General features: G+C 42.8%; 1 protein-coding gene across 2 annotated transcripts; it reads left to right on the forward strand.

Annotated features, from left to right (window-relative positions):
• Positions 1-693: 693 nt before the first annotated feature.
• Positions 694-20,274, forward strand: LOC118786212 (next to BRCA1 gene 1 protein-like). Of its 2 annotated transcripts, none has more exons than XM_036541319.1 (21): positions 694-924; positions 5,706-5,768; positions 6,052-6,070; positions 6,286-6,308; positions 6,695-6,892; positions 7,211-7,288; positions 7,999-8,192; positions 8,638-8,760; positions 9,310-9,513; positions 9,810-9,969; positions 11,026-11,277; positions 11,796-11,921; positions 12,008-12,083; positions 12,307-12,417; positions 13,774-13,944; positions 14,102-14,257; positions 14,550-14,988; positions 15,107-15,189; positions 16,895-16,976; positions 17,787-17,886; positions 18,224-20,274. In XM_036541319.1, the coding sequence occupies exons 1-21, from the start codon at positions 823-825 to the stop codon at positions 18,398-18,400; spliced, it is 2,937 nt and encodes a 978-aa protein (XP_036397212.1). In that variant the 5' UTR covers positions 694-822; the 3' UTR covers positions 18,401-20,274. The 2 variants fall into 2 exon arrangements, with proteins under 2 accessions (XP_036397212.1, XP_036397220.1); XM_036541327.1 differs by having other exon boundaries at positions 6,695-6,880.
• Positions 20,275-21,668: the final 1,394 nt, after the last annotated feature.

The raw sequence follows: 21,668 nt of genomic DNA on the forward strand, positions 1-21,668 counted from the left end.
CCCAGGTAGACAGTAAAGCTTGTTGCCGTGAAGCCTTCGTAAATAAACATGTGTAAATTGGTCGTTATAATTGTTAGTTACATTATCACCGCAACGACACGGTGGCCTATTTTATATTGTGTATAAACCCTTGGTTCACCTCAAAATTCATAAATGAATAAATACCTCCGTTATAAAATGGAAAAAAAAAATGTCAGTAGGCCGATCCGGTGCTATGGGGATACTTAGGGGTGCATTGCACCCCCAGACGGACCTCAGTGCACCCCCAGTTGTCTCCTTACACCCCGTTGTCGTCTACAAAGTATGTATGACTTTGTGCACCCCCGTGGATTGCAATTGCACCCTCTGTATTTTCTCCTGGCGCCAGGCCTGTAGTAGGTATGGTCCAACAATTTAAAACCACAGCCATAACATATTAATTCAATTTATGAAGCAGGTCATACATTTCACATGCACAACAAACATTGAGCTTTCCAGTCGTATAATCTTTGTGGATGACCAACCTTGGGCATATTATTATTATTTTATTATTGCTGATGTTGTGCATATGCTTTAGCGTGCTATGTGAAGAAAATGGGAAGTTCAGATTTAACGAGGAACAGAGAGGGTGCGCACTCGGTCCAAAGAAACGACCTGCGTGAATGCGACCTTTATAACAGCTTCCTGTCACATGACCGTGGAGGGAGTGTACAGCTGATGTAAACATTCTGTAAGAGAAGCTTCGTGTCCAAGCTAGGAGAAGAGAAATAGTCAAGCAGAATTATAAACACGAAAAAAATCACTTTTTGGATGATACGTATTAATTGACGGTGGTCAACAGCTATGGACATCCCTGTGAATCTGAAGGTGAATTTCAGGGGGAACGCAGAGAATTTCCTAGTTACAGATTCAGAGAGGACGAGCTGGGAATCAGTGGAAGCCATGGTGAGTTACGTTGGCTCTAGTGCTGTACTGTCATACTCCTCTCGCTCCCCAAAAGGCCTTTTCCTCGGTTCAATATTCCGCACAGTACCTCAAAGATTTATTGACAACCCGAATTCTGTCAATGTTAAAATATGGAATACTACAGCAAAATTTGAAAATGCGAAACAGTGAAATAAAAAAATCGTCTTTTGCAGCAATGAATTTTTACTGTGCAACTGCTCGTTTTCTAGCGACACTATAAAGAGATTGTCACTGGCTACCTGTGCAACGCTGAACACTAAAAATTGAACCTTAGGCAGTGATATAAAGTGTGAGACTTGGAATGACGCAGGAATCGGTAGTAGGTACAAATCTATGACGCAGAGGGCTGAGACGTTCGTTGCTAAGGAAGGAGAGTGCATGGACGTTTAAGCAGATAATACGGCACTCGGCTGGTGAAGGTAGGCTCAATCACAGACGTAAACCCGTGAAGACCTAGCTTGCTAATACTTTTCGTCTCAGGTTGACCCTCAGCACTTCGAGAAGCTTGACTACGGTCTACACAATAAATTATTTACATTTGTCCTGTTTAAACTTACGGAGTTACAGATCGTGTCTTAGTTATTTAAGTAATAAGTGGTATGGCGTGCAGAACTTCTGTATCATTGTATTATGGTGTGATAAGCATTTATATATACACCTCCTTTTCTGTCGTTTCTGTTTGTATTTTAGACATCACATAGCAGCATAATGCCTGGCACATGTACATAGGCCTACATGATCACGAGTTATTGAACTTTGAATTTACAAAATATTCAGAGAGAGAATGTATTATACAGTCACATGATAGAAGACATAGCACAGTCTTGAAAAACAAGAGGTGGTTGCTCAGGCACTTGTGACGTCAGGATGTATTTGTACCAGTTACTGTCTGTTTATTGCCCCTCCTAAATGTAGGGTGGATACTGAATATTCAAGTCATGCCTATGCATTAACAGAAGATGGTTGGGGGGGGGACGGGACAATAACTTCTGCTTCTTGGCGCTCCCTGGCTCTTAATGTATACAGATACAATGTTAATAAATATGCACAGAATTCTAGTCACAAAAAGCAATTCAGTGTTCTCATAACCAGTGCCAAACAGAAGCAAGTCCAGGGCTCCACTGAGTCCTCCCCACAGTAGATTCTCACAGATGAGTTTAGGTCGTTGTATGTGTGGTATTGCCAAATGCCATTTACAAATGTAAATGTCCACGTAGAAGTCATCTGAAAGTTGAAGGTGAGGTGTTGGTAGTGCTGATGTGATAGAACTACCACATGAACAGATGCTGGTGTGTTGGGGTCCTTAAAGTGTGCAATTGTGTGAAGTTAATCAGCTCTCTGAATTTGACTTTGTGTCCTCTCCTCAGTTTTGTTTAAAATGGTACAGTAGAATATGCCTGAGAACCCTACTAGAGTAGCTTATGTGTACAATAACTGGGCTCACTATGTTCAGGCAACAGCAATGGATTGTGATGTAACTTCTTGGAGTGAAGACAAGACCTTGATTGGTCCCCTCTGTGGCTGACCAGGATCTTTTCTGATTTCAGCTAATTGTTCTCTTGTTGTATGATTGTCGTGATTGGTTGTGAAAAGTTAGTTTAATCCTGAATCTGTGGCCACTTCCCTTAGCAAAGTCTTGATATTGTTGTTGTTTTCTTTGAGAGCGGAAACTGCCAGAAAAGTGGTACACAAGAACCTTCCAGGACATTAACACTAAGCCTTATCATGAAAGAAAAGGGTTGCAAAAATGGGAAATGTTGCTGTTGCTCAATATGTTGGCTCTCTGAAGTGCATCGCAATGTTCATGAGTCATGGTGACTTGTAACAGAATTCCTGTACTCAGTCATCTGAAACGAATCTTCATTTTGAATCATTAAATACAGCGCTTTGACTTGATGAGAAATACACAGGGCAGTATCTTGTGACAGTAATATATGAGTAATATATGAACCATAAGGTGAATTTTTTTTTCAAAGATCAAACCAGTCAAACCAGCAATGTAGATTACATTAGAGATGCTGGTATTTTACCCAGGTAATGATAAGATGGGATCATTACATGATATTGACTTAACCATTGACATGATCAGAGTGTGAAGATACTTATCAGTACAGTGTAATGGAAAACCCACCACAGAACTGTGTGATGTGGGTAAACAAAGAGCTCTTCCACAGCAATGGGAAGTTTTCCCTGGCTAAAAATGTATATTTCCATCATCACATCACATTCCGTTGTAGTAGTTTTTTCCACTCTTCTTGCCCTCCACACATCTGCATGCTGTGCGATTGCATAGTTCTTTTGGATTTTTGTCTGTTCACTTGTCAGTGTTTATCCCACAAGGGTATCCCTGCTCATATACCAACCTGCAGTCCCATCTCAGAATCACTTTTGATTTTTGATTTGGGAATCACATTAGATTTTTATTTAGCCTACTGCTGTATGTCTTTAGGCTCCTCTTTACTCTTTGGAAGTTACTAAACATGCTACAGGGGTGCTTAACAAAGCCATACTGTTGTAGAATGAAGTAATATTAGGTCTGTGCCTCAGGGTGTTGTTAACCAGAATGAATTAAAATGCTTTTGCTATTGACTGACTATATTTCTTCTGTGATAATGAAAGGCTGAAAATCCTTTGCTCTTTTTAGGTCTTAAAAAACCTTGGTGTTCCATATTTTAATTGCACACAATTATCCACCTATAAATGTACTGTTTTCAGAATTTGGCTTGCACACAGAATTTTCTGTGACCAACTTTAATAAAGAATTGTAGGTAGCTGCACCTTTCACATGAAAAAGTGAGACCTAATTGGTTTCAATATTTATATTCAGGGGATTGTTCATCTTCATTACATTACATTACATTACATTACATGCATTTAGCAGATGCTCTTATCCAAAGCGACTTCCAGCACAATATAACATAAGTGTACCCATTCAGTTTAACGAGCAACAGTGTCAGATCAGGCTTACAACACTCCAGTGAGTGACCAGTGAGTGTGAGCATAACACTATTTGAGCCATACCACAAATTAACTTGTGCAATCTGTCGGAAGCCAAGTATACTACGATACAACAGTCCATAGAATACAGAATTCAAAAGACATCACAATGCTACACATAAAATAAGTATCAAATACAAGAGATATCAGGTGCTAGTAGGTGGGATTGAAGTGGAACCGGGATACAGTCTGAAGCGGTAGGTCTTCAGTCTGCGTCGGAAGATGGCTAGTGATTCCTTTGTCCTTACCTTTGTTGGGAGTTCATTCCACCACGGAGGGACCAAAACAGACAGGGACTGTGCCTGAGAAGAGTGACCTTGTCAGATGGGGACTGTCAGTTGCCCTGTAGATGCAGCAATCTTGAAGGAACATGGGGTTTGAAGAGCGGTCATAGGTATGAGGAGGCTGTCCCGTTCACTGTCCTGTATGCCAGCACCAAGGTTTTGAACTTGATCCGAGCGATAACAGGAAGCCTTTTGGGTTACAAAGCTACTGTATAAAGCTGTGAGACAGCTTGACTGATCTAAAACCACCAATATTTAAAAAAAAAACTGTCCTTTAGCTATTGATAGAATGATGAATGTGTATTTAGAAAGTTATTTCACTAACTTTGGGTTTTAGCTTTAGGCTTGCTTTAGCTTTAGGGCAACAGTGTAGCACAGTGGTAAGGAGCAGGGCTTGTAACCCGAACAGTTGCTGGTTCGGTTCCCCACTGGGGCACTGCCCTTGGGCATGGTCCTTGACCCAGAATTACCTCAGTAAATGTCCAGTTGTATAAATGGATAACATGTAAAAACTGTAACCTATGTAAGTCACTCTGGGTAAGAGCATTTGCTAAATGACAATAATGTAATGTAATGTAGTGCTACAGATCACAATACCATGAATGTGTTGATTAGTTGGTAGGCAATTGTTGTTTACACGACTTCATTCTCTTCACTGCATGATTTTTAGCACTGCTGTGACGTTTCTAGTGACTGATATATGGTAGTATACTTGGCTTCCCTTGTCTAGTTAGGTTGCACAAGTTAACTTATGGTATGGCTTGAATAGTGTTATGCTTACACTCACTGGTTTGAGAGTGTTGTTAACCTGGTCTGACACTATTGCTAATCCAACTTGAATGGATACACTTCTGTTATTTTGTGCTGGAAGTCGCTCTAGATAAGAGCATCTGCTAAATTAATATAATGTAACGTAATGTAATTTCAAACTTCAGCCACAAAGGGGAGCAGTTGTAGTGGTATTCTTAGGGCCTCCACATGGTCTGAGTGTCATAGTAAATTGTCCCACAAAATGTTTTTTCTCTGCATAATTCTAACAGCCAGGAGGTGTCCCCTGGCCCCTTGTTGACTGACCCCTGATCAGCTCAAACCAGACAGAAAATTATCCAGATGTGAAGCTTCAGCAATTTTTCTGGTTTCTTAGAGGGTGTTTTAAGAAAATCTGTATGATTATTGATTATAGTGATAATCAATATGATTATTTTCAAGATTATGGAATCACCTGGGAGAGCGATTTCTTCCAAGAACAAGGCTCAAAAACAAAATGATTGTTGCATCTGACTAATCTTGTTTGTATGGACCAGATTTTCCTTGATTTTGCATTAGCAGGCCTGTTCTGCCCTGTCGGTCAGGGAATAACCTACACATGGAAAGAATGTGAAGGCTTAGCCATGCACATTTGCTTGAAGAGATTCTGCGTGTCTTTTACTTTTGATGCTGCTGCAGTTAACATCACTGCTGTTGCTTTGTTTTTTGCAGATGAAAACATCTTTTGGGTTGGGTAATTTGCAAGTGAAGTATTTCGATGAGGACAACGAGGAGGTGAGTGTACCCTTTCATCTGCAGGCTATTCTGTTTACAGAGCCATGCTAATTTCCACAGCCAAGACATACAGACTGGATGCAAAACATGCCCCCAATATACCCATGCATTTTACACACATGTACAGTATATGCACATAGAAACACATCTTGAATATAAAGATGCCTTGTTAATTAAAATGGCAGGTACTTTAGTTTCACTCAATGAACACTCATAATCACACTCACTCACTCGCGTCTTAAAGAGGTCTTCTTTTTAAGCTGTTTCTCTGCTCACATTTCAGGTTTCCATCAACAGTCAAGGTTAGTGATCAGAATTATTTTTGTTAGTGTTACTCTCTTAGAAGGATCCAGGGTCATTCTTTGTCAGTAAGACTAAGATCTGTGAATTGTATGCCATGAAAAAATTGTTTCTCATTGTTAGTGGTTCTTAAGTCATTGTAATATGCAGATAAAATATAAGAGTTGATTTTTATTAGGGCCTTATTTGATGATACTCATGTTTTCTCTTCTTTCAGAGGAATATCGAGAGGCACTAAAGGTACTTACAAACCTACACTGTTCACTGTGAAAGCTGTCAAATAAATAACATGAATAGCGTTGTCTGTTGCTTTGAGCTACAATATCTCAAGTTGCACTACTCTGTAGTAGTCTTTGTAGTATGGGTGCTGATTTTCAGTAATAGCAGATGCCATAGACTTCTGTTCTCTACTGTGGAAATCAGATTCAGAGGGAACCCATGTGCATCATTCCTCCAGCTAGGGTGTCCAGAGCAAACAATGCTTTTAACCAAAGCTTTGAGTTTAATTGTTGTTAGTATTTCTATTCCCATGTGCGTATAGCTCAGTTGAAGTAAATTAATAACTTAAGTGCGCTCAAGCAAAGGGCTCACTGCTCTCCCCACCTCATAACTCCTCCTCCCTACAGAGCGCAATGAAGCAAGGAAACCAGCTTCACATGAACGTGTACAAGGTGAAGGGTTCAGTTGGCAAGGGGCCCGTGAAGAAAGAGGCTAAAGAGCTCAGGAGTGGCCTCAGACCCTTGCCACTCTACCCCTCTATGGTCAAGACTGTTGATCGGGAGACACAGGTCACCGCCCCTGAGCAGGATGTGGTAAACATCAAAGTTAGTTCAATGTTTGGAACATGAAAGAACTAAATTTATTTAATTGGTTTAGTTATTCTCATCCACCACACAATATACTCTGTAAATTGTTGCAATGTTGTTATTTTAGGTCTACAGAATGTTGGTGGAATGTTACTGGTATCATGCTATTTTAATCCTGTATTAGCATGTGCTACAGACATTCAGTTTTGTGCGAGGAATTTAAGGAGTACTGTCCTACATATGACTTTATGGTCAAGTAAATGCTCAGTGTCTCCAAAACAAAAGCGGAGAAGTTCATGTGCTAATGACATGATTGTGAAAGTCCCTTTTTTTTAGGTGTTTGCAAAGGAAGTCAAGGGGACCAAAGACCAGGACAAGGGCCCACCAGCTTGGTTCACATCTTACATGGAAAAGGTAGTAGCTGCAGAGAAGTGCAGATTCTGGCGTCTGTAAATAAGCTGTCTTATGTGTGGTTTCATATTGCAACACCGTTGCCCTATCTCAGTAGATACAAGCTCACCTGTAACTTTGAATGATTGTAAATCTACTTGTACCTGATCAGTGTAGTTTGTATTGCAGATTGTTGATATGTCATTGATTAGGGGAGGTTATTTTGAAGTTGGGTCATTCCTTGTGAAATCTGACCTGTTTTGACATGATCCTTTCAGCATTTCACCTGCTGAGGGAACCACCAAGTCATAATTTCACATTTGTGTCTAAAATGATAAATTAGTAATGATCCCCTGTATGAACTGTCCTTTGCCTACCCAGGCTCCCTCTCATGATTTGGTAACTCTCCATTTACATATGATTCGAAAAACAGCTTTTTACCCTAGGGGTAGCTTTAAGAAGCACAGTTGTGAGAGTGTGACCAGCCTGTTTCAGATATATAGCCTCTCTGTCTCTCTACTTTTTGAGATGCACTTGTTTGTTATCTTACCTGTTTGCATGTAACCTGCCTTTTTTATACATTACAATCTGTCATTGTGAAAAAAATGACAAATCCAGTGATGTAAATGAGAACAAAAACTGATCCATTAAGATCTGTTCTAAGAAAACCAATTGTAAAAAGCAACATGTGCACTTGAACGTGAGTGGCCTCTGTAATAGAATCTTCTCCTCAGTTTAAGGACCAGGTGGTGAAGGAGACAGTGGACCAGTTGTGCCGTGAGTTCTCTGGGCAGTGCTGCGTCCACGGTCCCCCTCGATCATCAGCTGAGGGTCCCAATAGAGCTGAGACCCTGGTGGCTGAGGTCAGCTCCACACCCTCCTGCAGCAGCTGCCAGGGGCTAGCTTCAGGGGGAGGCTATCAGTGCAGGTGGGCACCTCTCTCCCTCTCTCTCTCTCTCTTTCTCTCCCTCTCTCTCTGTCTCACCCTGTTCAGTCTGTGTATCTGTCTACTTCATTCACTCCACCCTACTTTCTCACTTCTCACTCCTGCTGTATGACCCTTCTTTGCACCCCGACACCCATTTAATCCCCTCCTCTATGATTTTTGGCTCGCCAATGTCCTTACTTTGTGCACAGAGGTCTCAGCCAGAAATACATTATATGTAAACTTCAAATGAGAATGAGGATTATAACAAAGACTTACCCTGACTGGTAGCGTGGGTGACCAAGTAACTTTGACCACACATCCATCCCCCACAAGCAGCTTTCACTTTACCCTACCAGGTCAGAGACACAGGGCATCAGTTTCTTTTCACTGGTGTGCTGTGGTCAGTTTGTCATGTGTCATTGCCTGGTTTCTGTTTCCCTACCAGTGTGTGCCCGTCTTGCACCCTGTGTGAGCTGTGCAGTTTCAGCCACGACCCCAGTCACAATCTGGTGAGGGCCAGGACACCGCTGTCAATCCCTGAGTACGGAGTAGCCGGAGAACTCTCCAGGTAGGAGATTTACTCACATTCTCACATTTAACACTATATGTGTGTGTGTATGTTGTTTGAAATTTAAACTCTATGGTACTTGTATGTATAGGGAGGAGTAATGTGGTTGTGACCAAATGCACCTGATCAACAGAACTACCAGAGTGTTATCAAATAAACTGATCAGTCATTGTTTTTCACTCTGTTCACTGTAGTTTCAGGCTTTTATCTTAAGGAGCTAGCTTTAGCACCACAGATTCCCCAGACCAAAGATTTTTGAAGTCTTCCTGTGGGAGTCTTAAGTAGGGGGTCATAGGTTTTAGCCTGGAATGGCTGTCTTGTTTTACTTTGTGGTAGTTTTAATTACTATATGTATAAGTGCATGCATTGTATGTATCGATAATATATGCCTTGGAGGGCCCCTGATAAACTACCTGGTAATAATTGCAGTAGCGTAGAAATGAAAATACCGTTTGCAGCTATGAATTTTTACATATTTTCACAGCAAGCAGGGCTAAACATGGCTCTTGGTGTTTTGCTTCATTTCACTGCTGTGCACCTCCTGCTTAGGTTCCAAAAGAGGGGCGACCGGAGCTTCCGCAAGGCGGAGAAGCAGCGCCTGAAGGCGGAGAAGCGGCAGCTGAAGGCGGAGGTGAAGGAGATCAAGAAGCAGCTGAGGATGGAGAGGAGAGGCCTGCAGCAGAGCAGCACCAGCGACGGGACCCCGCACCCTGCCCTGCTCCAGCCCCGAGGCACCCAGGCCAGCAGCCCAGAGTAAGAGCCTCACATGGGGAGGCAGCAGTCAGGCAAAGTCCAGGCTATATCAGGGCTCCAGGCCAACATATTTAGTGTTAAGGAGCCCACCTCATTGTATTTGCTTTCTGAGCAGTTGCGAACAGTCACTGTGCACTGCCTCCATAAAGAGCAGCTGTTACATCTGTCAGTGCAGTTAACTTTATACCTTGTCTTCCTCAACAATGGAACAGCACTGCTGTCAAAATGACAGCTATATTGTAGGAAACCTGCTTGTCCATGAAAGTGAGGCTAATTTAGTGGCACTCCATACCCAGGGGGCCCAAGTTGTCTAGCCCTACCATGATGCCCACCATGACTGCCCTGTTCCTTGATGAGAATCTACCTGATGGGACGCGCCTGGAGCCCGGCACCAAGTTCAAGAAGTGCTGGAAGATGAGGAACACAGGCACTGTCTGCTGGACCACAGAAACCAAGGTAGCACAGCAGGGGGCGCCACAGGACAGAGAATTCCCCCAGGACAGGCAGCACAACATCAGTTGTTTCTCAACACTGTCCTCATCGATGGTCACTTAATCAAGACTTCAGATTAGCTTGGGGGAGTTTCAAGTATTATGATTTTTTTCAATTTTAAGTAATTAATAATTACATTGTAATAATAGCATTTTACATTTATATTTTTGAGGAGGTGTGGTGACAGTGGATATGAACAGAGCTTGTGGAAGCTGACCCCTAGCCCTATTCATTTGAGTCATGTCATGGAAGAAAGTTGATGTCAGAGTTTTCAGTAGTTCATCCATATAGATTTTAATATTTTTTTTTTAAGAGTGAATTGCTAAATAAGTGGGAGTGGCTGTCGGATAGTTTGTCAGAATTGTGAGACAGGCCAAGTATTGTGAAACAATGTTGGCTGGCTGACACAGGGGACACCGTATGTCCTTGTGGATCTGTGGGGCGAATTGTGTCCATCTCCTTATGAGACTGTTAGAATGCAGTACGATAGTATTCAGACTGCAGGATCTGTGTTTACTCATTGATACAATGACAGAAGGGTACACAGTCTGAGCACTACTTTTTCAGCAGCACTGACTAGCTTGGTTGTGTGTGAACACTCTGTCTCACTAATTGTGTCACTTTGCCGGAAAAAATACAGACAACACACAAAACAACTTTAAATGAACACACAGTTATAGATCAGTGATTTTTGGATTGCCTTTTATGCATTCATCGCAACCACTCATTCGTTTTTCAGGTAACTCACCAGGCTATTTATAGTTATTGTAGATAAGGGGTTTTTGTAGTTAAATAGAGAAAAAAGCTCAGTAATCCTCATTTCTCTTGTATTAGCCGGTTTCAAAACAAAATCAGGATTCCTTTTACACCCGGGGACTTTATGCTGTCACATCAAGTAGCGCCACCCCTGTCTGACCCTAAAAAAACTGAATGAGACAGTGCTGAGGTGAATTCTGTAGGAATGATATTTGTGTGTGTGTGTGTGTGTGTGTGTGTGTGTGCATGCATTTGTCCCTGCAGCTGAAGTTTATGTGGGGGAACCTAGCCCTGGCATCCAGTGACAAGCAGAAGGAGGTTGCAGTGCCCTACTTGCAGCCAGGCCAGGTCGGTGTGGTGAGCGTGGCGTTTGTGGCGCCTGTGCTGGAGGGCACCTACACCTCGCACTGGCGCCTTGCGCACCGAGGGGAGCAGTTTGGCCCTAGGGTATGGTGTAGCATCGTGGTGGACTCTGCAGCCAGCGCTGGGCCTGCCTTTCCCCCCAGAAAACCACAGGTAAGGAATGGCTCTGCTCTCCTCTTTGGGTGGTGCCAGGCACACCAAGTTCATATACAGTGCCTTGAAACAGTATTCAGCCCCCAACCCTTTTTTCACACAAGTGATCTCCACAACCTGAGATTTTGACTAATCAGATTTTTTTTGACTGAAACTGAAATGTCAACAATTAATAAGTATTCATCCCCCTTCTTTAGTACTTGGTTGAGCCACCTTTCGCAGTTGTTACAGCCATCAGTCTTTTTGGATAAGTCTCTAAATCTAAATTTTTTAAAAGGTTTTGGACGTTTCTTTTGACTTGTCATGAAACACAATATTGTGTAGACCAGCTGGGAAAAAAACAGCTTTGATATATTTTAAATTTGGAATCTGAGACAGTAAATTGTGAAAACAGTATTGGGGGCTGAATACTGTTTCAAGGCACTGTATATATATATATATATATATATACAGAGTACTGCTCATACAGATGATCCAGCAGATGTGAAGCTCCTGTGTGTTGTTAATGCCTACTGCAGGAGAAGGGACCCCGCCCCTCAGAGAAGGAAGGGGCATGCTGCTCCAGCTCCAGGGACTGCGCGCTGATGTCTGCAGGCTGCGAGAGGGAGTTCTTCATCCCTTCCGTGGACCTGCTCACAGCTCAGGTACAGGATGATTGTGAGGGATGGGGGGAGGGCTGTAGGGGAGGCTGGGTAACGGCTCTTAATGCTCTCCCCCTCTGGGGTTACAGGACCTGCTCTCCTTTGAACTGCTGGACATCAACATCGTACAGGAGCTGGAGAGGGTCCCACACAACACGCCCGTGGGTAAGGCCCTGCAAAGAGGCAAAAGGACCAGCTGGTTAGCGTGGGAGTTTAAATGAGAAACGTTGGGATTGTTGAGCGCAGCTGCAGGCACTTGCATACCTTTTTTCTGTACCATCTCTCCCTTTGAACACACAGCGGATGGTTTGTGGGAACAAATAAGTAAATGAGATTGACCATCTAGATCTCTGGATTCTAGATCTGAATGTCCTCTCCAAATCCCCAGACATGACGCCCTGTATGTCTCCTCTGCCCCACGATGGCCCACTGCAGGAGAAGCCCGGTCTGGGGCTCATCAAGGAAGAGTCTGAGGTATCTGGGGTGAAGAGCCTTCTGGGTAAGAGACACAGCTCCCTCCTGTTTTCATCTGCCGTCCTCGTTTTTCATACAGTTGGCAGTAGGCAAAATGTTACATGGGGCAAGAACAAAGAAAAAGCCATTCTGAGGTAAATTCTGCTTCACTAGACAGTTTCACTCAGTTCACTGAGTTTGTGGTCTGTCTTTATCAGCCACATGTCAGGCTGATTCCTCCTTAGAGCACAGTATCTTATCCAACTGGCTCACTGCTCCAGACAACGCAGCCCCATCTCAAATGAACCTGCCTTGTTTCTTTAAACAATAAATCAGATGCAATGGACGGTAACAGGGAACCATACAATTAATATGGATTGACAATCACTGCTTACACGTGTTTAAATGCTCATAAACAAGTGGTCTGGTTATGGACTGGACACAGTTTTAATCTAATCTCAGTGGTTCTTCATTTCTGAACTTTTAATGATGCAGTACATTGACGCTTACATTTTTTCGCTTAGCAGGCACTCTTACCCAGAGCAGTGTAGAAGATGAGCACATAAAACATGGCATTTACATTATTGACATCCAATAGACGCTCTTAGCCTAAGTGATTGCAGAAGTGAAGCACAAAGGGCATCCAGCAAAACAACACAAAATGTTACACAAAAAAGGAAACCATCATCCACACATGAAATAAAGCAAGAACGATATATTTTTTTAATATTTACGTAATATGTTCTTTCATTCTATGGCTGTATTTACTGTGGTATGAAGCAGGGTTTCCCAAATGGGGGCCATTTTGAATACTGATTTTTTTTTTTTCTTCTGTCAGCCCCTTACTCCAATGAAGTCAGTGAAAACATGAATTTAAGTACCTCATTCTTGCTTTAAATGAGAATGTGGGTTTGGCTTTGTACCATTTGCTTTGTATGTGAACTCTTCTTTTTCCACATCTTGGTGCACAGGTGTATACACCAAGTTTACACACTTTCAGTTAAACAGATTTGAGTTTGTTAAGTCCCCTTGTCATTGGAATTAGCACAGATTATATTACATAAAAGTGAATGCTTTATATGCCTGAGAGATGATATTCATTCATCAGTTGCTAGATACTCATGGCAGAAATATCTGTTTCTGACATTATGTGGCCTCAGAGAATTCATCCCTGCTAAGGCATAGTTCAGACAAAATCAAATAGCAATTCAGTTAATTTGCAGAATTATAGTTTAAGAGTAAACAAAAACAAGCATGCACTATATGACCCCAGGAGTTGATTTAGTTTTCTCAGTCATGCAAATCATAGAAAGCTGTCTCACAATGTTCACCATTTCTGCAACATCCCAGGAATGTTGTGGGACCACTTTAATAGCCTTGAGGTTTTGGTTGTCGTCATCAGGGGTGACAAAAGCGGGACAGGAGGAACCATCGGGCATCCCGGCCCAGGAGGAGGGGGAAGAGGACATCAGTGGGACACAATTTGTGTGTGAAACAGTGATCCGGTCCCTTACCCTGGAGGAAGCTCCGGACCACAAGCCTTTGCGTCGACCCCGTCCTAGCAACAGCAAGGGTGAGGGAACGAGACTGGTTCCGTCTGTTCACTACACTGGGATGAAAATGGACAGCCTACTGAAGCTAATGTACCCTAATAAGTTAGCTCTCATTTAATATGGGATGGTTAATATCAGTCCTCATGTGTCATCCTCTCCCAACTGGTTTCCCTGTAGCCCTGGAACCCTCCTCACTGGAGAGAACTATGAAGGAACCAGGAGAGAGGAGGTTAGAACCAGTTGTGGAGATTGGCACCAAGAGTACTGAAGTCCCTCCTCTTGCTCCTGCTCTGACCCCTCCCACAGCCATCCAGGAACAGCCTGCCATCCCAGGTGTGTGGATTTCCCCTCACATGTCAGTCTAAATGCTGTCATACTGCGGTGTCATTTTACAACCATTTTGAGTCATAATATTAAATTACAATTGCTTGAATAATAAATTAGCATTTATTTCATCATGTAGGATTTTTTTCATTCTTCTCTACTATGTTTTTTACTTTAAATGTGTACCTTTACCTTCAGAAGTCAGGAATTAAAGATGATTATGATGTGCAAAGAACAATTATTCACAAGAGAAGCTTTCTTGTGAATCAGTGGTGGATGACTGACTGTGTACCTTCCTCAGTGGAGTGCGTGGAGTCGGACATTGAGCACATTGGTGTGGACGCCAGCAGCCAGTCAGAGGAGGAGAGGGATGAGGATGACGGGGAGCAGGACGAGGTGCGCAGTCAGGCCTCCTCAGCCTCCTCCGAGGACTACATCATCGTCCTGCCTGACTGCTTTGACACCAGCCGCCCGCTGGGCGAGTCCATGTACAGCTCGGCCCTGTCGCAGCCCGGTGCCGAGGGCGGTATAGCCATCGACGCTGATCCAGAGCTGCCACACCGCACCGCCCCTGAGGGTGAGAGGGAGGGGTGCAGGACCGGTGCCCTGGCCACACCCAGGCGCAGCAGCATCAGCGACATGCTTTGTGCCTCCCAGACACTGGACACCGTACCCCTCACCCCAGAGGTGGTGCCTGCCCCCGCACCTCAGTCACCCCTGGTGTCTGCTCACACAAAGAGGTACACTGGAATGGCAAGTCCGCGCAGCCAACTCTGAAACGGTTGCTGCATATCCCAGGGAATGTGTCACTTTGAAACACGTGGCGGTACTTGTGACAGTGGCTTCGCTTTGTCCCAGGTCTGAGGCACCCTGTGGGATGGAGTTGGCAACAGAGGCCCTGAGCATGAACGAACTGGCAAAGCCTGAGGGGCCTATGGAAGGTCAGTGCTTTTCGCTTTTCTTTGAATTTGCTCTGTGCTACAGTGTGAGAGCAGTGACAGACAGGCCTCAGATGATGCTGTACAAACACTCAATTATAAATATCAATTAAAATATTTGTATACAGTGTGCTACATATACAGTACATGTTTGGATTCTGCCAAGGGTTAGAATTATAGAACAGATGAAGATAGATTCTGCCAAGGGTTAGAATTATAGAACGGAGGAAGAATAGATATAATAATTAAAGATTAAAGTATAATAATAATTTAATAATTGAAGTCTCTAAATAATTGAATTATTATAATTTAATAATAATCATAAAAAATAATAATTAAAGATAAAAGACATTAAATAGAAGATATATTAAAAAAATAAGTACTGCAGGTGCTCTAAAGAGGAAGTGAATGTGATAGTGTCTATAGATACAGATACACTGCTCTCCTCATCGGTTGCACATTTGGCTTCATCAGAGTGTGTCAGGAAGTAAGCTATGAATAGGATTGCAAATACAATTGATCTTGAAAGATATGGCCAATGCATGTATTTACACAACGCTGAAGTGCAATGAGCCAGTTTCAACCCATTAATGGTGACCTCACAGTTATGTGGAGGTGTCACAATATGTTAACACAATGATACTGATGAACTAGTGGTGGAAAACAATTAATCATAGGAATAATGACAAAAAGGTGTGCAGGCATGACATGTAGACTAATTTAGAATATGCTTTGCAGGCATGACAGACAGCTCCAGAGGGCACAACCATGCTAATGGGCATGTCTTTGAGAACCTCTGAAGTACAGTGTTGAAGCAAATGTGGTGTGCTCCAGACTTGCATTTTATTCCTGCAGAGTATGGCTTTATCATTCTCATTTAAGGTCAACCCAATAAAATTAAAATGTAATGTATTTTATTTCAAGAAGTATTTCTCATTGAGAACATTTCAAAAAGATATGCTGGTAATGGCAGTGGCTTTCCAAAAGCCCAAAAAGAAAATGAGTGGACACTGCTTCTCCTGCTCAGAGCCATCTTCATCACCTTTGCTGGAGCACCTGGTGGTATTTTTGGCATCGGCATGTATTGCTGTGATCTCAGTGTGACAAAGCAGAAGCTTTAATGCTCTTAATGGGCATTATGCTTATGACAAGGCTGCCAGATCAGTGGTGTAAAAGCCATATTTGACAAGGTCTAGTTCCGTTTTGGCTCTCTGTCTGAACATTTTGTGGTTTATAAAGGAAGTGTGTTTGCGGACATTCTTTCAATAGTCAAGCAGGAAACCACTAGTCAAGGCAGCGGTTCATGATAAGCACGATTTGGACACTCTTTACTTGTCTCTTTTTAAGTGCTCATGGTTGATATGTGGAGAAAGAAGATGGATTCTTCTGTGTGCATTATTATATTATAATAAAGGAAAATGTTTATGTAGGCATAGAAATAGCTATACTTGGTGGTCTAGTCCCTAATTTCTGTAGCTTCCTTCCTGCTTCTCTTTTCAGGTGTGGATCATTTTGTATGGGGTTCCCCTTAATTGCAGTATTAATAACGTTGTATGTGCTCTCACTGCATATTTTTGCTCATGATTTTTTTTTTAATTTTCTGAACCGTGGTTTCACTTCTCGTAAATCTGTGTTTGTTATTCTCAACTGGTCTTAACTGGAGCTCTGTTGGTCTCCTGTCTCTTTTTTGACTGCTTTTGTACTCCAGGGTTCAGTCCAGCACAGCCACAGGGCCCAGCCAGCCCCTCTGAGACCTGTGACACTAGATCGTGCACCTCCCAAGATCTCAGGTGGGACTTCCACCACCATACACAGCATAACCAGGGCATGTGGAAATGCAAAGGCATCATAAGTAACTGAAACTGACCTTCCTCAGTTGTTAACAGCGGGATATAAAAATCAGGAACAACTCGGAATATTTTTAGTTACTTTTTTCCTCTTAGATATTAAGTTAGGATCACAGTCAAACAGATTCAGAGGCCTTGAGGTCTGTCAGCTGCACAGTTGATCAGGAGAATGCAGGAAAGGTCAGATGCAGGGTAACGTCAGCTGACCTCATGAGCCATTTTATCAGCAAGCAAGAAGCATGCTCTGTCTGGATGATGCTATAAAATTTGGAAAACTGCTTCTGAAAGCTTAAGTACCAGAAGAGGAGACTAGGTGTTTCTTTATGACTTGAACTTAAGTTATAAAGCAAGTTCTGCTTTCATGATCAGGTGGACTTTATCACCTGCAATAATGATAGTCACATAGCCACAGTAGCTTCAGAACTTCTGTGTGGCTGCTGACTTACTTGCTTGTCTCTCTCTCTTTCTCTCCCTCTTTCTTATGTATGTACATTTCCATGTATGCATGTCTGTATGTAAACAAAATATTGATACAATTAGAGTGCAGTATTATTATAATCTACTTGATGTTGACTTCTTGTGTTCATTTGTGTTTTAAAACATCTGGGTAGATTTCAGTGGTCTTGCCATGTTTAGACACATCAACTAATTGCAGACAAATGGCTGTTCCTGCAGCCTGCTGTACCCACACGCTCACAGACGTGATGTAATAGCCAGGCTGAGTGCCCTCTCAACCCCCTCTCTCTATCACAGGACACACGGAGGCATCACCGGGGGCCTGGTCAAGGGAGCCCTGTCTGTTGCCGCATCAGCCTACAAGGCCCTCTTCACCGGGCAGCCTGGCCCTGCCCAGGTCAGTCTGTACAGTGGAGAAGCGAATGAAGCGTGTCACTGTGATTTTTATCGGTCTTGTATTGCTAGGAAACACAGATACTGCGGCTGCGTGCACCTCTAGTGCGCAGCAGTTAGGTAGTTTTAGGTAGATCTTAATAGTCCTTAATAGTCCGCACAGGATCCTCAGTTTTCCAAAGCATTATGTACTTAATGGTAATTATTAACATTCACCTGGTAAGTGAACGTATCCCATTCTCTTCGGTTCTGTAACTTTTAACTACCCCCTGTGAGATTCACCGCAGCGGTAGCTCACAGCACTCCCTGGTGACCCAGTGATGTCCTTCTTACCGGTGCAGCCCCCCACGGACGCGTCCAGCCAGGATGCCACCATGATGGCGGTGCTGCTGGAGATGGGCTTCGGCGACCGGCAGCTCAACCAGCGGCTGCTGAGGAAACACAGCTACAACCTGCTGGACGTGGTGAACGAGCTGGTGCAGATGAGCGACAGCGAGTGGTACGCCACACGCTACTGAGGACGTAGCTGCTCCAGGCGGGAGACCAGAACACCTGCCCCCCTCACCCCTCCCAACCCCCTTTCTCCTCCCCTCTCTTACAGGACAGGTCACTTGTAGTGGAGTAAGTCAGGTCTGGGCCTGAACTGGCCCAAATGTCACACAGAAACATTTATGGCCCTCCCTCTATCAAGTGGACAGCGTGTCTCTCAGCCTTTCTCTTTGTTTCTAGGGGACAATCTGTAAACGGCGCTGGAGGAAAGCCTTTGCACATAGATTGCATATCTTTCATTAGAGTAACAGTGGAGTCGTATAACGACTTCTACAAGCTGGCTTTAAAAATGTGTTTACATAAGTAGGTATACATAGGAGTATATGATAGGGGCAAACATGGGCATAGAATGTGTCCGTCATTATACCCTCCGTAATGTAATTAGTGTATCTGCATAAACTGTATGCCATTGCAGTAAATTATTTGGTACTTGGGAAGTGGCAAGATTCTGGGCTTTCACATTAATAGCCACCGTTATGGAACAGAGATCGTATAGATATTAGTTGATACCTTCTTCATAACGTATGCATGATTTTCTGTGTGGGAAGCAAAACTATATTTTTTGTGACACTTGCGAGTCAGGCTTATGCAAATAGGCATACACTGATTTTAAAGGTACATTTGGGATCAAACATGAGACCGCACGCTGAATGTTACTGACCTCCATTCTGAAATGTCTTGCTGTTTCACATACATGAAGGGCCAAAGGAAAAGCTAATTATTGTAGATGTGTAAAAATGTGTCTAGCGCTTTACAGAAAAAAATGGAACATTCCAATGTGTTTGTGGAACATGTTTGAAGAGGAGATTGTAATAACATTGCCTATTTCATGCAGTGGTTGTAGTGATAATCCATATATACTTGTCTACACTGACTCAGCATTTGAGGGGTATACTGGTATGTAAATTGTAATGTATTTCTTAGTTTTCAAAGGAGAGGAGTTTTTTGTCCCAATTCTCTCTAAGTTGAGTTTTTGAATATAAAGGGCTTGTGGTTTGAAAGTAATGATAGAATACTTTGGGGCATACTTAAGAACATAACTTCTGGTGTGACTATGCTTTTCCCTTAACTTGAAAATGCACCTTTTTATTTCTGTGCAGAGAATAGTTAACTGCATATAAACGGCACATGGCACAGGAGAGTGTTTACTGTGTGGAGCAGGGTGGAACTTCCTCCCTGGGGGGTATCAGCGGTTTGCCTGCGGTCCTTCCCTTGTCAATCAAATTAACAGCCTTTAATCAGAATGCACATCCTTCCCAGGTTGCTTCAAAGCTTAACAGTACCACCTCAGGACTGTGTACGTGAAATGAGTATTACGCCTTTTGCTTTTATTAACCTCGACCTGTTCTAGGTTGTAATACTGTAGGCATGTGCCCCTGAAGACCTGAGGTGCTTGAGGAAATGCTGTTTGCCTCAAATGTGCAGGTATTACTGTACATGCAGAGTTAATGTGTGGTTAAAGAAGTCACTGAAGTGCAAAGTAAGGCAAAAAAGCAGGTTCTTTTTTTAAAGAGTTATGAAAGCAGGGTTACACAAGCAGAGGAAGTCCATGCATTTTTTTCCTTTTGTCAGCTCAAACATCATCTCCCCCCTCCCCCCGCTGTTACTGGAAGGAAAAACTGGACACTGTGCCGTGTATTTTTTTCGTTGTTATCAGCGGGGGTTTAGGCTTAAGCAGTGTATGACTGGATGCAGTGCAATTTTAGGAACCGAAGAACTGTGGCAGTGTGTGTGTGGGGGGTGTCATGAGTAGACACAGGCCGTTCAAAATGATCAAGTTAGTCATCATGGAAACATTTACTGATTGATGACCCTCCAGTGCTATTTGAGTTGTGAGTTTACGGGGGGGGGGTTCTGTGGTCTAGTAGCAGCCTCGGAACTGTGTGCCAGGATGCCGTGAAACAGAGGAGTCTGCATCTGCATCACAACTTCATGCGTTTCTTTTGCACCTTTCCTCTGTGGGTTCCACGAGCCTTGCAAGCTGTAGAGTCACTTTATTTTTCTGCAGAGAGAAGAGAATCCTATATAGGTGTGTCTGAAGAGTAATTTAGAATATTGAGCACTTGCAAATGGTCATATTAGTTTTCCTTAAAAATGAAGTATAAGATTACTATTACTATTGAACAGTACAGTTGTACTAAATCTATTTATGTATGGCTGCATAAAAGCACTTATTTTTGAACACTGAAACAGTACTCTCCTTTTGTTGTAGAATGAGAGTAACTCTTTTGAAGGTAGAATGGCTAAGGCTAAGGGGCTGTCATAGTTGTCTGTGGGCCTGTTATTTTGACAGACATCCCTTTTGTCCTATAGGGGAACTCGGGTAGCCTCCCATTCAACCTCTTCTTTTAGCTCTGCACCTAAAAAGGAATGTCTGTTGTATTTGGCCTTGATTTAAAACCTTTCTTTTTGCCATTAGCAGATGCTGTTCATGAAATTTAGGTTCTCTGTTAAAGAAAGGGGGAGGGGTCTCAGCTATCAGATGAACAAAATGACTGGGACCGTGCAGGTGCTGTTGCATGTATATGCTCATCTGCCTTGAAATACAGACATGAAATTTCACTTACATTACTAATGTTTCTAGGGGACAATGTGCACCAGCATTGATAGGATTTGCTTTGGTTTTGAGCTTTAGTGAGAAGTAGCATTATCAACCAATGTCTAGAGGGCCTTGACGATGATTGTGCAGTTGGGCAGAGGCAATATCAATGGCATTAACATTGAGAATGGTTGAACTACTGGTTTCTGTTGCACCACCTTAATTGCTTTTAGTTTAACCTGGCTGTGTAAAGACGCAAATGACATTTTTGTTCTGAATTCTGTGTTCTGACACAGAGGTGTGGGGAATGGTGGTTGGACTGGAGGCATCTGATTTCACCACAATTCTATGTTTGCATGAGCTCTGGGAGATCAGAGGGAATAGCATTCATATTCTTACTATGTTACATAGGGTAAGCACTTCACAGACATAAAAATGTGATGTACAATTTGTTGCTGATATGATTTAATAAATATAATTACATCGTCACTGTTTGATGTCACTTCTTTGGTAGGGTGACCTCCTTCTTGGAGTGGTAAAGAACCACAGGAAAATAGAATGGATGCAAGCAACTCTGCGGTCTTTTTTTTTTTTTTTTTTTTAGAAATGGCTTGTTTGTTCCCCTTTCTTTATAGCGTCAGGTGCCCACTGTAAATTTCTGTCCTTGTTGGATCAAGTAGGGTAGCACTTGCCCAGTT

Source organism: Megalops cyprinoides, chromosome 1 (genome assembly GCF_013368585.1).
Source record: "Megalops cyprinoides isolate fMegCyp1 chromosome 1, fMegCyp1.pri, whole genome shotgun sequence".
NCBI classification, from domain to species: domain Eukaryota; kingdom Metazoa; phylum Chordata; class Actinopteri; order Elopiformes; family Megalopidae; genus Megalops; species Megalops cyprinoides.